General features: G+C 41.3%; 4 protein-coding genes across 4 annotated transcripts; 2 read left to right on the forward strand and 2 right to left on the reverse strand.

The window, feature by feature from the left end:
- Positions 1 to 1,564: 1,564 nt before the first annotated feature.
- Positions 1,565 to 3,509, forward strand: LOC134826052 (tubulin alpha-1A chain-like). Its single transcript, XM_063838312.1, has 4 exons — positions 1,565 to 1,844; positions 2,004 to 2,243; positions 2,354 to 2,728; positions 2,866 to 3,509. Exons 1-4 carry the CDS (start codon positions 1,662 to 1,664, stop codon positions 3,316 to 3,318), a joined length of 1,251 nt encoding a protein of 416 aa, XP_063694382.1. The 5' UTR covers positions 1,565 to 1,661; the 3' UTR covers positions 3,319 to 3,509.
- A 2,297-nt stretch (positions 3,510 to 5,806) lies between these two features.
- Positions 5,807 to 8,338, reverse strand: LOC134826051 (tubulin alpha chain-like). The gene is made up of 4 exons (XM_063838311.1): positions 8,059 to 8,338; positions 7,660 to 7,899; positions 7,155 to 7,529; positions 5,807 to 6,404 (listed from the first exon to the last, which is right to left on the reverse strand). Exons 1-4 carry the CDS (start codon positions 8,239 to 8,241, stop codon positions 5,952 to 5,954), a joined length of 1,251 nt encoding a protein of 416 aa, XP_063694381.1. The 5' UTR covers positions 8,242 to 8,338; the 3' UTR covers positions 5,807 to 5,951.
- Positions 8,339 to 9,858: 1,520 nt separating this feature from the next.
- On the forward strand, positions 9,859 to 14,333 carry LOC134826048 (tubulin alpha-1A chain-like). The gene is made up of 6 exons (XM_063838307.1): positions 9,859 to 10,303; positions 10,448 to 10,732; positions 10,845 to 11,084; positions 11,201 to 11,575; positions 12,950 to 13,266; positions 13,971 to 14,333. Exons 1-6 carry the CDS (start codon positions 10,301 to 10,303, stop codon positions 14,104 to 14,106), a joined length of 1,356 nt encoding a protein of 451 aa, XP_063694377.1. The 5' UTR covers positions 9,859 to 10,300; the 3' UTR covers positions 14,107 to 14,333.
- A 137-nt stretch (positions 14,334 to 14,470) lies between these two features.
- On the reverse strand, positions 14,471 to 15,334 carry LOC134822436 (S-formylglutathione hydrolase-like). The gene has a single exon (XM_063833555.1). It carries the CDS (start codon positions 15,332 to 15,334, stop codon positions 14,471 to 14,473), a length of 864 nt encoding a protein of 287 aa, XP_063689625.1.

Raw genomic sequence — 15,334 nt, forward strand, 5'->3', positions numbered from 1 at the left:
GTTGGAGAACTCAGAATGGGGACGCGTTGTGAAAGCCACCGCAAGGAAGGCTTACAGTCGACGCCGACCAATCAAAAGAAAGAACATCTCAAAAATTGGCATACATGTTTATTTTTGATAATCACTGACGTTCACTATTACTAACGTTTAATAACGTTCGCTTAAAAAAACTGGAACATGCGTTCAGTACGACAAAATCCACCGTTCACTACAACTAAGTTATAAAATGTCCGTGTATATATAATTATGTCCGTGAGTCCCGAAATAATGTCAATGAATGGTTACAATTAAATAATAAACTATGCAATTAATAGAACAATTGCAAATTGCCTCAGGTACTTTCTTTGTATGCAGTGGCAAAAGTCAAAACGTTCAACGTTGTCATACGTTGTACTACTACTACTAGTACTACTAGCCCGCCTGCCGCGCACGAGTGCGCGGCTGTATCGTAGCCACGATACCACTTAGTGAAACGACAATGGGGTCACGACGTGATACATCTACAAGCAAAACGTACCGATGTGCCCCCCGCTAAATTTCTGTTGCCACACATGCACCCTACAGCTTTTCGCCCCCCTCCCCCTGAAAGCATGTTGTTCCCCCAAATATGTTTTCGCGCCGACCGAACGTTCAAGTGGACGGGATAATACACAACCCCTCTCCCTCCCCCCTTCCCCTGGAAGACGAAGTTAACAATGGTGTATAGTACTTCAGTGTTTTAACTTTAAGTTCAATGATTCGGCTGAAGTAGACCGTGGGGCTGCACTGAAACCTAACAAAGCTCACCCCAGGGATTGATCATCAATCATTAATGGTACGTAGCGAAGCTCGAACTTAACCGGGACATAATTTTGATAAAAAGTACGTGTTTTTATTGACAGGAGTCTTAATTCGAGACCACCAGAGCACAGTCATGAATCATGGTGGTCATGGTAATTTTACCCGTTACAATTCAAGAGAGACTGTTGCTCTCTGATTGCTACCTGGTATACCAATAATGATACTGCATGTATGCACTTATTGCATTGTACGTTATTACCAGCGAATTTAAGAGGAGGTCGCCATGACAACTACAAACATCGAAGCTGCTCATTATATCGTTAATAGCTTTAAACCGATCCTTTGGAGAGAAGCCAACCAATCCAATCTCAGAGTACTGTCACGTGACATGTTCTAGCCACTCACCGATCAGAATGCTAGTCTACGAGTTAGGTGCCTCCTTTAAAGCTGCTCTCAAACTCTTGGAACTCAGTTGAAAATTAATTTCTTTGGATAGCGCCGTTACTCGTTAAACTAGAGACTTTAAAATCTAACTTAAAATGGTGAGTTTGATAATTTGTGGCAATTTGAATGATCATGATCTGAGCAATTCCAAAGTTCAAGTGCTCACCGTTTTGTGAACATGTTTAATGTTTATTTGTAACAAGATTTGAACCAGATCACTAGTAATTGCTGATCATGGCACTCTAAACCTTTATATAGTTTAAAGTTTGTCGTTGTTCGCTTTCAGCACTTGATCTTCAGTGGCGTAGTTATCGATAACATCGATAATATTTCAGCGTGAGTGTATCTCAATTCATCTTGGTCAAGCCGGTGTCCAGATTGGTAATGCTTGCTGGGAACTCTACTGTCTAGAGCACGGTATCCAGCCTGATGGACAGATGCCTTCTGACAAGACCATCGGAGGTGGTGATGACTCGTTCAACACGTTCTTCAGTGAGACTGGAGCCGGAAAACACGTTCCTCGAGCTGTGTTCCTTGACTTGGAGCCAACTGTTGTTGATGAAGTGAGGACTGGAACCTACAGACAGCTCTTCCATCCTGAGCAGCTCATTACAGGAAAGGTTCGTCAATCTAAAATCACGTTATATGACCCCTACAACTATCAATAATAATGTGTTGCATTTATAATATTAATTTGTATTTATAATAAAAATGTAACTCTTTTCAACATTATTATGAGAATATGAATAAAAACTCATAGCTTGTTTCTTCGACTTCAGGAAGATGCAGCAAACAACTACGCTCGAGGCCACTACACCGTTGGAAAAGAAATTGTTGACCTTTGCCTTGACAGAATCAGGAAGCTGGCTGATCAGTGCACTGGTCTCCAAGGATTCCTTGTCTTCCACTCTTTCGGTGGAGGCACTGGATCTGGGTTCACCTCCCTCCTCCTGGAGAGACTCAGTGTAGACTACGGCAAGAAGAGCAAACTTGAGTTTGCTATCTACCCTGCTCCCCAGGTAACTTAATTTTGGCCTTAACGTAAGTTGAGTCCCATAAACAATTAATTGATATTATGAATTTCCAACAATGTATTCTAAATAATGTTTATACGGATAAATTATTTTAGATTTCGACGGCTGTGGTTGAACCATACAACTCTATCCTGACCACTCACACCACCCTCGAGCACTCAGACTGTGCCTTCATGGTCGACAACGAGGCCATTTACGACGTCTGCCGGCGTAACCTTGACATTGAGCGACCAACTTACACCAACTTGAACAGACTGATGGGACAGATTGTCTCCTCCATCACTGCTTCTCTCCGATTTGACGGTGCTCTGAATGTTGATCTAACTGAGTTCCAGACCAACTTGGTGCCCTACCCCAGGATCCACTTCCCTCTGGCCACTTATGCTCCAGTAATCTCAGCTGAGAAGGCTTACCACGAGCAGCTTTCTGTTTCAGAGATCACCAACGCCTGCTTCGAGCCTGCTAACCAGGTCAGACTTAGTTTTATTATGATTAATGAGCGGTGCATGACAATACTACCCCACAGATTGAAACACAACCAAACAATATTTTCTAATTAATTGTTTCCAATAAATGTAAGAAATGTTAATAACACCGAATCTTTCAGATGGTAAAATGTGACCCTAGACACGGCAAATATATGGCTTGCTGTCTTCTCTTCCGGGGAGATGTTGTCCCAAAAGATGTCAACGCTGCTATTGCCACCATCAAGACCAAGAGAACCATCCAGTTCGTCGACTGGTGTCCCACCGGGTTCAAAGTTGGCATCAACTACCAGCCACCAACTGTTGTTCCTGGAGGAGATCTGGCTAAGGTCCAGAGAGCAGTGTGCATGTTGTCTAACACCACTGCCATCGCTGAGGCCTGGGCTCGTCTAGACCACAAGTTCGATCTGATGTACGCCAAGAGAGCCTTTGTCCACTGGTACGTAGGAGAGGGTATGGAGGAGGGAGAGTTCTCCGAAGCTAGAGAGGATCTAGCTGCTCTGGAGAAGGATTACGAGGAGGTTGGTATCGACTCTGTTGATGGCGAGGGAGAGGAGGAGGATGAAGAATATTAGACCAAATAGAGTTGGACTGTATGGCTGTGCTATAATATGATCTCATAATGAAGTGTTTATTTTTAAGACTACTCGAAATCATTAGATTTTGGAATTGGAGCTGTTTTATTTACTTATAATATGTATTCTGTATCAGTATATTGTAAAGTTTACAAAGATTTGTTTATTTATTGTATAATTTTCCCGCTAGCAATCACTGTTTTACTGATTTTTAATCAGACGTAAAAACCCATAGAAAAAGTGTACCTTATCGGATGAAATTAGACCGGATAGTACGTGAACACTGAACAGACATAGGTCTGAACGGACAATGGACATTAATATAAACGCTCGAAGCCAAAACTTGATACATATTAAACGTTTTCGTAATAATATTGGTAATCTTTCTTCGCTCTTATGAGTGGGTCGATCATATGATTATATTTTGAGATAGTTGGCAACGAAGCACGTTATTGCTTGTTGATTGTATAGATTTTTGTAAAATGTTTGTAATATTTCATGGTATTGATAGATTATTTTAACATTGTAATTTGCAGCTATGTAAGTTATTGTAACGTCCTGTCCATGACAAAGGCATGTTGCCGAAACGTCGAAAAATAATTTGTTTTGAAACACTGAGTGGAGACTCTCAGTCTCACTTCGTCACCAACTATCATCAAAATATATGTTTTCGTAATAACTTGTTACTAATTCCAAACAGTAAGTTTGTAGTTCTAGTAGAATACTTTTGGGAACAACTTTGAACGGACATAAATATGAACGCTAGGTTCTCCAGCGTCCACGTAATGTCCGTTCAAATAAAGTTCGATAAGGTACGTGTCAACTATGAGATACTTTATTGTAAATCAATTTGCGATTGCTAAATAAATGTCCAGTGGCCATTGCCCATTATCATTACATAGCTCCGTGTGCCAGAGTTGCCGATGAAGTCAGTTGTGCCCGCCCCACTGTGTGAGACCTACCTTCAACTCGGCTCATTTCTTGATGGAGCTACTTAAGTAATTAAGAGTCCACATATTTTACTGAAGCCGTTTAAGCTGCTGAGTTGCTGGTTGGTAATTGTTTGTACGGCAACGTCTCCCGATACAAACTGATAATATTTTAATTTTGTAAGTGAATAATTTCCGTATAGTATTAGTAGGCCGGTAAGATATAGTTTTACTACCTTATCGGACCTTATTTGGACGGACATTACATGAACGGACATAATTGTGAACGGACATTAATATGAACGCTCGAAGGCATTCAAAACTATCAATAATCCGAATTTTTTAAAATTTTTGACGTTTTTTTTATTTCAGCAAATGATTTTTTAATCCATTTTTTATACAGTAAGTAAGAATAGCAGTCATTAAGCAGTAAAAATGTTAAAATATGTGTACATGATCAGTGTCTAATATCACATATTATCTTCATTAAATAGGTTTTTTGCATGAAATAGTCCATGCTTAAACAAGCATCAGTGATTTCTAGCTTTGTGGAAACCTTTTTTATCAAACTACCCTGGTCCTGCATTTCAGTGTTAACTTTTACAAGCCATTCGGCGTGAAGTGGTTTTATCTTAGACAACTTAAGGTTAACCTTAACATCACGTGGAGCTTTCCTAGCACTGTTTCATTACCTCCCCTCAGTAATATGAACTATAAAAACGTCGGACAATGTCCTTGGCAACACGATCTACCGTAATATCTAGAGGCTGGAACAAGTTTGTCATGTTGGCGGGGACTAGCTCATGAACTATGTTGTTGAGTGTCATGATTTTGACCATTGTTAATGATCTGGCCCGGCGCGCGCTACTTCGTAGCACTTGCCGTCGGGCCATTTCGAGAAGAAAGCGGCGAGAAGAAAGCGGCGCGCGCTACTTCGAAGAAATTTAGACGAGTAACATCCGTCAAGTCATGATTTCGTTGACTTTTTCCGCCAAGTGACCCTTGAAAACATCATATACTGGTAGAGTTTTCTGTGCCTCCGGCAGACCAAGGAGAACCTTTCCGTCGTTAACTTACGGCACAATAAAGTTCTCATAGTTGTCATATTCTGGGTAAAAAGTTCGAAATTGGAAAAATTTTTGAAAAAATTTCAACGGACTTTAACTTGGACGGACATTAATTGAACGGACTTTATTTGAACGGACATTAAGATGAACGCTAGGGCCTCCAGCGTTCAAGTAATGTCCGTCCAAATAAGGTCCGATAAAGTAAAAGTAAAAGTAATATTTTAGAAGCTGCGATCGATAAATTAATGAAGCACTAGTCTTAAACATTGTTTGAGTCATATCATGTTGAACATCCTTAGAATCAGTTTAACTTTAAGTTCCTCATTTAAGATCGCATTTTAAAAGAGTTATTTATTCAGTTTCCCAATTTTGTATATCGGTCGGCAACAGCCCATTCTTCGCCGAATCTGCATCAGTTAGTAATAAGAAAGCCTACAAGGTCCTCCGATAATAATTTCAGGTTAGATTTCCATAAAGAATGACAAAAGAAACTTTTGATATTAGTAAGATAGCAATGAAGAACGAGAAACAATGTAATAATAATGAAAGATAATAGCACATTATAATTTATATGATGTAGAGTCTCAATATTTTCAGAATATCAAACAAAAGCACGACGTATGACATAAATTAGAGTCTAGTATTCCTCATCGTCCTCCTCTCCCTCTCCCTCAACAGAATCTACACCAACCTCTTCGTAATCCTTCTCCAGAGCAGCTAGATCCTCGCGAGCTTCGGAGAACTCTCCCTCCTCCATACCCTCTCCTACGTACCAGTGGACAAAGGCTCTCTTGGCGTACATCAGATCGAACTTGTGATCTAGACGAGCCCAGGCCTCAGCGATGGCAGTGGTGTTAGACAACATGCACACTGCTCTCTGGACCTTAGCCAGATCTCCTCCAGGAACAACAGTTGGTGGCTGGTAGTTGATGCCAACTTTGAACCCAGTGGGACACCAGTCGACGAACTGAATGGTTCTCTTGGTCTTGATGGTAGCAATAGCAGCGTTGACATCCTTGGGGACAACGTCTCCTCTGTACAGCATACAGCAAGACATGTACTTTCCGTGTCTAGGATCACATTTCACCATCTGAAAGAGAAGTTCCGTCAATAATCATTAATAAAATGTGGTGGTCGGTATTGCTGTTACACTTACAGTGCAAATATTGTACAATTTTGGATTAACTTTATCACTACAGCAGATTACCCGCATATGATTTCAGATTTTCTATGGATATGATCTCAGCCCCTTCTTTAAATCCCGCTATAACCATTGTTTGACATATTTTCAACTGACGCGGACGTGAAGATCATAGAAAAAGCTGGTTGACAAAAGGTTACTATGCTGCAAGCTACTAACATTGCCTGTATGATCTCATAATAAACTTGTTATGTGGGCTCCCTCTGATTTTCAGGCAACTTACACTCCACCATCCCCATGAAAATGATCTACCTACTTGCCTACACACATTCTCAGCAAAATTTAATCTAATAAATGTAGAGAGTGTAGTAATTATATTTAGAAGACAAAACCATTTGCATATTGTATCACGTGACAAAAGTCACATGATGCCTTTGTGGTCTGACAATATAATAATGCCTATAGCAACAACCACTCATGTGATTTAGCATGCGCAGTTCCTTGAAATACCACGTGACCGAGCGACAGCCTCAATAGTAGTCTAGAAAATGGAGGGATAATTTAAAATTTGGCGGTTAATAGGGTCGTAGGTACTAACATGAGAAATTGTGTTTAGGGGCTGTATTGACATGAAAAATAGCTATAATAAGTACAGATCATAAAAAACCGCTCATTAATCATAATAAAACAAAGTCTGACCTGGTTGGCAGGTTCAAAGCAGGCGTTGGTGATCTCAGAAACAGAGAGCTGCTCGTGGTAAGCCTTCTCAGCTGAGATTACTGGAGCATAAGTAGCCAGAGGGAAGTGGATCCTGGGGTAGGGCACCAAGTTGGTCTGGAACTCGGTCAGATCAACGTTCAGAGCACCGTCAAATCGGAGAGAAGCAGTGATGGAGGAGACAATCTGTGCCATCAGTCTGTTCAAGTTGGTGTAAGTTGGTCTCTCAATGTCCAGATTTCGTCGGCAGATGTCGTATATGGCCTCGTTGTCAACCATGAATGCACAGTCGGAATGCTCGAGGGTGGTGTGGGTGGTCAGGATTGAGTTGTACGGTTCTACAACAGCAGTGGATACCTATATAATTATTGATTCATTTAGTCCGAAGTAGATATTAAAACTACACCCGAATTAATAGTTTTAGTTTCGAAAGCAAGAATATCATCGAGCAGCATGTAGGGCAACCTCTTTGTTGCTTGACAGTTACCTGGGGTGCAGGGTAGATAGCAAACTCAAGTTTGCTCTTCTTTCCGTAGTCTACACTGAGTCTCTCCAGGAGAAGGGAGGTGAACCCAGATCCAGTGCCTCCACCGAAAGAGTGGAAGACAAGGAATCCTTGAAGTCCAGTGCACTGATCAGCTAGCTTCCTGATTCTGTCAAGGCAGAGGTCAACAATTTCTTTTCCAATCGTATAGTGACCTCGAGCATAGTTGTTTGCTGCATCTTCCTAAATATTATGAATATGAAATTGATTACAAAATTGATTACAAATACAAAATGACCCGCACAAAAGTCAAGAAAACGGATAAAGAGTAGAAATTTCAAATTACAATTAGCCGTGCATATAAAATTAAATGTGACAAAAAATATATTCAAAATAGAAAACCTTTCCGGTGATGAGCTGCTCAGGATGGAAGAGCTGTCTGTAGGTTCCAGTCCTCACTTCGTCAACAACAGTTGGCTCCAAGTCAAGGAACACAGCTCGAGGAACGTGTTTTCCGGCTCCAGTCTCACTGAAGAACGTGTTGAACGAGTCATCACCACCTCCGATGGTCTTGTCAGAAGGCATCTGTCCATCAGGCTGGATACCGTGCTCCAGGCAGTACAGTTCCCAGCAAGCATTACCGATCTGGACACCGGCTTGACCAAGATGAATTGAGATACACTCGCGCTGAAAGAAAATTTTATAGAAGATCCGAGATAGAGGTCAACTTCAAGATCGTTTCAAAAGATTTTTTGACTGTCAGATAAAAATATCTCACTAATACTAATACTATGACCTAGTTTTGGACACTTAAAGTTAAAAGTAATCACGCTGATCGATTGCTCATAAACTTAATTCAAGACATGCATATGTATGTTCTTCACTACGCAGTAAGCGATAAGACGTAGCCTTAGTCCTTATAAATATATATTACATGTCATAAAGCCACAGTTTGGATGAAATATTATTCAAATTAGAGCAATTTTAAGACGTTTTGCTGACTAACCATCGTGGGGTAGGATCAAAATCTTTAGACTCAGAGAGAGTGACGAATATCCGAAGAAAGTAATTTCGAAATGATACACCAAGCTGTCGAGAGCAGTATTGCCATGTGTCCTTGGTCTACGCGTGGCTCTGAGTCGTTACCTGATTGGTTGGAATCTATCCCACGTTCACGTGAGGCGCGCAGTGATTGGTCCTCACGATTTGCACGTGATCTCAATTCATTGAGAACCATAAGATGCATCTCTCTATGAAGAAGAGCCTGTACGAGTTGTCATGGAAATACTAAACATAACACAACCTTAGTCACAATTGTTACTGTTAGTGTTAGTATTGTAACTGTAAGTATAACCGTTACCAGAATTATAAACGGTAAAAGTCTCCGCCACAGTAACAATGCTTACACTCTGCGCGTGTAATCTCTTTGTCCGATAAATCTTGGCGGTTATTTAGTTCATCCTGTGTGTTCCGAGTGTGTTCCGAGTTGGAATGATAAAATAACTGTATTAACGGTAAAAAAAGGTTTAACTTGATTTAGATATGTTCAATGGTTGATAATATGGTGTTTGCAGCACTATATAGTATATAGTCTGGTTTGAGGCATAGAAAATGTGGGCGCGAAAGTTGCATATTGAGGCCATTAAATTTAATGAGATAAGAAATCTGGTATTAACTTAATTAAGATTCTGCTAACGACGCTACTCGGTGGCCTTTTAGGCTAGTTAATGCAAGTTATTTGATCCTCCGAAATTCAATCCCACGAAGTTTTATGTCGAGGTTCAGCCTCATGGGTATGAAATATAAATTTCCGGTCCCCGAGAAATCTCCTCGACAGGTATTTTACTTTGGTCAAAAATACTCAAATCAAAGATTCTAAACTTGAAGACTTATACTAATAGTACTTTTTCTTGACTCGGCGGGATATTTAATTATTTATTTGGTCTGGAAAAGTTAGGCTACCTCCCAAGAGATGTGATTCTTGACTGATTGTCAGAGAAACTCTGTCTAGCTTGACAACAGCGGGAAAGAAAGGATAAAATATGTGAGTCAAACTTAATGCAGAAGGATTGGAGGCCGGTTCGTGAGTATCATCTGCAATAACTGGGAAGTGACAGCCAGCGATTCAATTCGGGGCAACACCAACTTCTTTAATTCTTGTTCTCAAGCCAGCAATATACTAATAGAGAGATAAGAGAGAACATTTCTAAGAGTAAGAGTTTTATAAGTCTGTTATGTGAGTAAATATTATAATTTCCATGGCAACAGAGCCTCCACTTGATGGGAGACCACTTGTCATAATGAAATGATCTAATCATATTATCAAGTAACCATAGCGACCGAGGCCTTCTCTCCCTCTCTCTCGCCCGTTCTTTACACGCTGCCGCTAGTTTTGTAAGTGATACATTAGGAGTGGTCACGCGCGCAGTCACGTGGGCGTCTGCCTTGTCTTTTGAACTAATGAAAGCACTCCTCTTTGGCACGTGACGCCTTTCTCGACCAATCAGCGTAAGGCAGGATACTCTGCGTGTACCAGCGCATCTCTTTAAGAACTGAGATGTCGCATCGAGCTCATTCAGAATTTATTGTCTCGGATATTTGTCGTTACTCCAACAGAGTCTTAAGATTTTAATTCAGCTTAACCATGGTAAGTCACATCCCCTTCCACGTAAACCCCATTAATGTTCATTTGATCCTGTTACACATCTTGACATCTTAGTAAACATCAGAATAGTTCTTTGATCTTGTATTAACTATTTCATCACTCTCGTTCAAAGCTATCTTCTTTCAGCGCGAGTGTATCTCTATTCATCTTGGTCAAGCCGGTGTCCAGATCGGTAATGCTTGCTGGGAACTCTATTGCCTGGAGCACGGTATCCAGCCTGATGGACAGATGCCTTCTGACAAGACCATCGGAGGTGGTGATGACTCGTTCAACACGTTCTTCAGCGAGACTGGAGCCGGGAAACACGTTCCTCGAGCAGTATTCCTTGACTTGGAGCCAACTGTTGTTGACGAAGTGAGGACTGGAACCTACAGACAGCTCTTCCATCCTGAGCAGCTCATCACAGGAAAGGTTCGTAAATCTGTGTTCCCTCTTGACATCTAAAACTATCATCTACAACAATTCAACTTTACTTATAATCATGAAGAAAATGTTTCTCATGACTCAAAGCACGCTTTTACAGGAAGATGCAGCAAACAACTACGCTCGAGGCCACTACACCGTTGGAAAAGAGATTGTTGACCTTTGCCTTGACAGAATCAGGAAGCTGGCTGATCAGTGCACTGGTCTCCAAGGATTCCTTGTCTTCCACTCTTTCGGTGGAGGCACTGGATCTGGGTTCACCTCCCTTCTCCTGGAGAGACTCAGTGTAGACTACGGAAAGAAGAGCAAACTAGAGTTTGCCATCTACCCTGCACCCCAGGTTTGTAATACTTCTCTAATCTTTTCATGATCTTTGGTTATTTTTAACACAATTCTTATTACATTTGCTCAATCAATACTTTGTGCTTCCCATTTAAATAATTTTCACGTCTTCAGATCTCTACTGCTGTTGTAGAACCATACAACTCTATCCTCACTACTCACACCACCCTCGAGCATTCCGACTGTGCCTTCATGGTCGACAACGAGGCTGTCTACGACATCTGCCGACGAAACCTGGACATTGAGAGACCAACTTACACCAACTTGAACAGACTGATGGGACAGATTGTTTCCTCCATCACTGCTTCTCTCCGATTTGATGGTGCTCTGAACGTTGATCTGACCGAGTTCCAGACCAACTTGGTGCCCTACCCCAGGATCCACTTCCCTCTGGCTACTTATGCTCCAGTTATCTCTGCTGAGAAGGCTTACCACGAGCAGCTCTCTGTTTCTGAGATCACCAACGCCTGTTTCGAGCCTGCGAACCAGGTCAGCCTTAACTAATTACCCTTTTAAGGGTTACTTTATTTTCCCGGCCATCGGCCAACGATTGCCAAATCTTAGATTCTAATTTATAGTTTATTCTCCTCATAACTTAACAGCAAAACAAGCATCTTGCTGTTAGTTAAAATCAATTCTGAAACCCGATACATGCCTAAGGTATCCGGCCACGTTACAAATATGATTCTGGTACATTCAGTTCAAAGAGTCATTTCGTAATACACAACGTGCCGTGAAATCAGTGCAATTTACCGTTACATTTCCAATTTATGATAACAGAATTTAACATAAATGCCTGGCCGACAAGTTGTGATAACAGCAATTTATTGTATCATAGCCCCAAATATTGCGATAAGAAATTAACCGTCCGTTTATTCGAGGAGATAAAAACTAGTTCATTTCAGCAGATAATTGCTTTATCTCCGAATATAACGGCTAATTTTAATATATCTTAGCTTATCCAAACAGATGGAAGTTAAATGGATGTGCCTCCCCTGATAAATGAGATTTCTCTGACTGAGCCATTATTTATTTCTCAGTCTCATGAAACTATGATTGAAGATTGTCCCTCCACGGCCATTTGATAGACATGAATTCAGCAATATCGCTGCAGTGCTAGGCGCTAGCCCTAAATGGGAATGTCAAGCAAATTCGTTGAATATCTCACGCTGACCTAATTTCCTGCTTGACAGAATCACATAAATGTCACTCTGACCCAGTCCACGCCACGACAGTCTTGCCTCTTTTGAGAAACGTAGAGTGTTCTGGAATGTTCAGTCGCCCCTAGTAACCGCTAAATTTTAAATTATCCCTCCATTTTGCAGACTCCTAATGAGGCTGCCGCTCGGTCACGTGGTATTTCAAGGAACTGCACGTGCAAAATCACATGACCGGGCGTTTCTAAGCCGCAGTTAAGGTGTAGGACATCGAGTGCAGCATGTGACCCGAACACGTGGGCCAGTCTGTTAATACGTGATATCTTTATTACATTCTCTACACTGATTTGATTACATCTGAGAATGTAGATCATTTCCGTGGGAGAGGTGTCTAAAGTTACCAGTTTCTATAGTATTGGATGAGCCCGCAAGGTTACAGCAGAACTCATTACATCACGTACTGTTATAATTGCGGTATAGTTACCCCTTAGCAACCGGTTACTGCAATGTTGCTGTTAGTTGAACATCAATACAAACTTAGCTGAAGCCTGAAATGCTTGACGTAAACGAAAGACTGAGTCCATAGCTAGAATAGTACTAGTAGACGAAGATGGGGGTGATTTTATTTTTATTTTGAAGGTCTTTCGCACACAAAAAACTTACTACCGTTTGTTGTCGATGATTATTGACGGAACTTCTCTTTCAGATGGTGAAATGTGATCCTAGACACGGAAAGTACATGTCTTGCTGTATGCTGTACAGAGGAGACGTTGTCCCCAAGGATGTCAACGCTGCAATTGCCACCATCAAGACCAAGAGAACCATCCAGTTTGTCGACTGGTGTCCCACCGGGTTCAAAGTTGGCATCAACTACCAGCCACCAACTGTTGTTCCAGGAGGAGATCTGGCTAAGGTCCAGAGAGCTGTGTGCATGTTGTCAAACACCACTGCCATCGCTGAGGCCTGGGCTCGTCTGGATCACAAGTTCGATCTGATGTACGCCAAGAGAGCCTTTGTTCACTGGTAAGTGTTATAGTACTTAGCTCATACATAGAATAACTTTTGTTAAACTAGACGGCCGAGATAGACTGATATTTCCCGTCTAATGTATTAATGGTTCAGTTACACTCTATTTTTAACCAATTGTCTAAACTATAAATACATGTAGTTTCCTGTAAGACACCCTTTATACTGTGTCTGATAAGATTCTGAAATGTGTTAATCTAACAATAACCTGTGTTTGTGGCCGTATTTATTGAGTATATCACATTCGGGACATATGACTTATAACAGCATGGTTTCAAACTTTTGTGTCTTATAATAGTGTACATTGTAGAGAGAGAGTGCTGTGCCACATTCTTTTTCACCACCAAATATCCTGCACCATTATTTTCCAGCTTGTATTTATTCCCTTTATTCATACCCTACAAAGCAACAATCTTCGCGTGCAGCGGTAGAATTGCTCTCAAGTTATTACACCCAAATAAGGAATAAACTGCCTGAACGAGAACAAGTCTCCCCACCAATAACACTAAACTGTCTCTGTCACGTGGCTGCTCTGTGGTCGTGTACAGTTATTACACAACCACGGTTATTACACGGTCCAAATCATATGCGGCGTGTAACTGTGTGTGATAGTGACTGACTACTAGATCTTGAACAATGAACACACAAAATTTAGTTATTCATATGCGAATGAACGGTCGATTTACGTGTATTTCTCTCAGGTACGTAGGAGAGGGTATGGAGGAGGGAGAGTTCTCAGAAGCTCGCGAGGATCTAGCTGCTCTGGAGAAGGATTACGAAGAGGTTGGTGTAGATTCTGTTGAAGGAGAGGGAGAGGAGGACGATGAGGAATACTAGACTATTCTAGAACTTCCACTCCAATCAGTAGTTGACTGCAAAGTTTCTCAATAAAACAGTTTATCTTTGTTTCAGTTAAATGGCCTGCTTGTAGCTGCCAGTCTTTAAGTTTTAGTTTGCAATTATGACAGTTATGTTAGGATCGCTTTGCAAATCTTTTAATTTGCTGTTGTAATTGTTCTCTTTAATTTTTTCTCGAAAAATTTTTAGCTAGCAAACTTATAAAATGTGTCTCATTTTGTCCTTAAACCCCCTAATTATATGTGACTACAAATGCTAAAAAGACAATTTATTACGTGACTATCGCCAACAAATAGATATTGATAAAATTACATGATTGAAAATTGTTTTAAAAACTTAAAAATTAACAAATAAACTTTGCCACAAAATCAAAGTGCTCCTCCACAAAAGTAGCAATGTAAGGATACATATGATCATACCCCGGCCTCAGTCTATAGTCTATGTTAAAGCTAGGGTTTCCCTTAGTTGCATCAATAAAATTCTGTGTCAACAACTCCTTCTCTAGGAACCTATCCTCCTCTCCTTGGCACACCAACATGTTGAGAGGCTCTACCCCTGAAGTTGGAAACTTTTTAGCTAACTCAGTTGCATCCCAACAGGGCCACATTATATCGTCCTCTCCTAAGTAGTTGCTGAAAGCCTTGATCCCCCATGGCCCCTTGGTTGGGTTGGAGATCGGGGCGAAGGCTGTAACACATCTGAACATGTCTGGGTTTCTGAGGCAGATAACCAGACTTCCATGGCCCCCCATACTGTGCCCCGACAGTGCTCGCTTCTCTTCACTGATATTGAAGTTCTCAGCGCAGGTCCCCACCAACTCCTTGGTTACATAAGAGTACATCCTGTAGTTCCCATTCCAGGGAGAATTAGTAGCGTCCAGATAGAACCCAGCCCCTGAACCAAAGTCCCAGTGATCATGTTCCCCCGGGTGATCAGAACCCCGAGGACTAGTGTCCGGAGAGATTACCACCATCCCTCGCTCAGCTGCATACTTCTGCATTCCGCTCTTGATAGTGAAGTTCTCGTGGGTGCAGGTTAGGCCGGAAAGAAAGTAGAGAACAGGAAATTTATCAGATTCGGCGGAGTAGGTCGGAGGAAAGTACACCGAGAAGTTCATTTCACATTTGAGCTCCTTGCTCCAGTGCTTGAAGGTACACTGGTCCCCTCCAAAGTACTTCTGTCGTGACGTCTCTGTTACCTCGTACAT

This window comes from Bolinopsis microptera, chromosome 1, assembly GCF_026151205.1.
Source record: "Bolinopsis microptera isolate Bmic1 chromosome 1, MBARI_Bmic_1.0, whole genome shotgun sequence".
In the NCBI taxonomy this organism is placed as follows: domain Eukaryota; kingdom Metazoa; phylum Ctenophora; class Tentaculata; order Lobata; family Bolinopsidae; genus Bolinopsis; species Bolinopsis microptera.

Coding starts and splice junctions, on each gene's coding strand:
- LOC134826052 (XM_063838312.1), top strand. CDS start 1,662: ATGCCTTCTGACAAGACCATCGGAGGTGGTGATGACTCGTTCAACACG. Junction 1,845..2,003: donor AGCAGCTCATTACAGGAAAG/GTTCGTCAATCT, acceptor CTTCGACTTCAG/GAAGATGCAGCAAACAACTA. Junction 2,244..2,353: donor CTATCTACCCTGCTCCCCAG/GTAACTTAATTT, acceptor AAATTATTTTAG/ATTTCGACGGCTGTGGTTGA.
- LOC134826051 (XM_063838311.1), bottom strand. CDS start 8,241: ATGCCTTCTGACAAGACCATCGGAGGTGGTGATGACTCGTTCAACACG. Junction 7,900..8,058: donor AGCAGCTCATCACCGGAAAG/GTTTTCTATTTT, acceptor CATAATATTTAG/GAAGATGCAGCAAACAACTA. Junction 6,405..7,154: donor GCTTTGAACCTGCCAACCAG/GTCAGACTTTGT, acceptor CTTCTCTTTCAG/ATGGTGAAATGTGATCCTAG.
- LOC134826048 (XM_063838307.1), top strand. Junction 11,085..11,200: donor CCATCTACCCTGCACCCCAG/GTTTGTAATACT, acceptor TCACGTCTTCAG/ATCTCTACTGCTGTTGTAGA. Junction 11,576..12,949: donor GTTTCGAGCCTGCGAACCAG/GTCAGCCTTAAC, acceptor CTTCTCTTTCAG/ATGGTGAAATGTGATCCTAG.
- LOC134822436 (XM_063833555.1), bottom strand. CDS start 15,334: ATGTACGAGGTAACAGAGACGTCACGACAGAAGTACTTTGGAGGGGAC.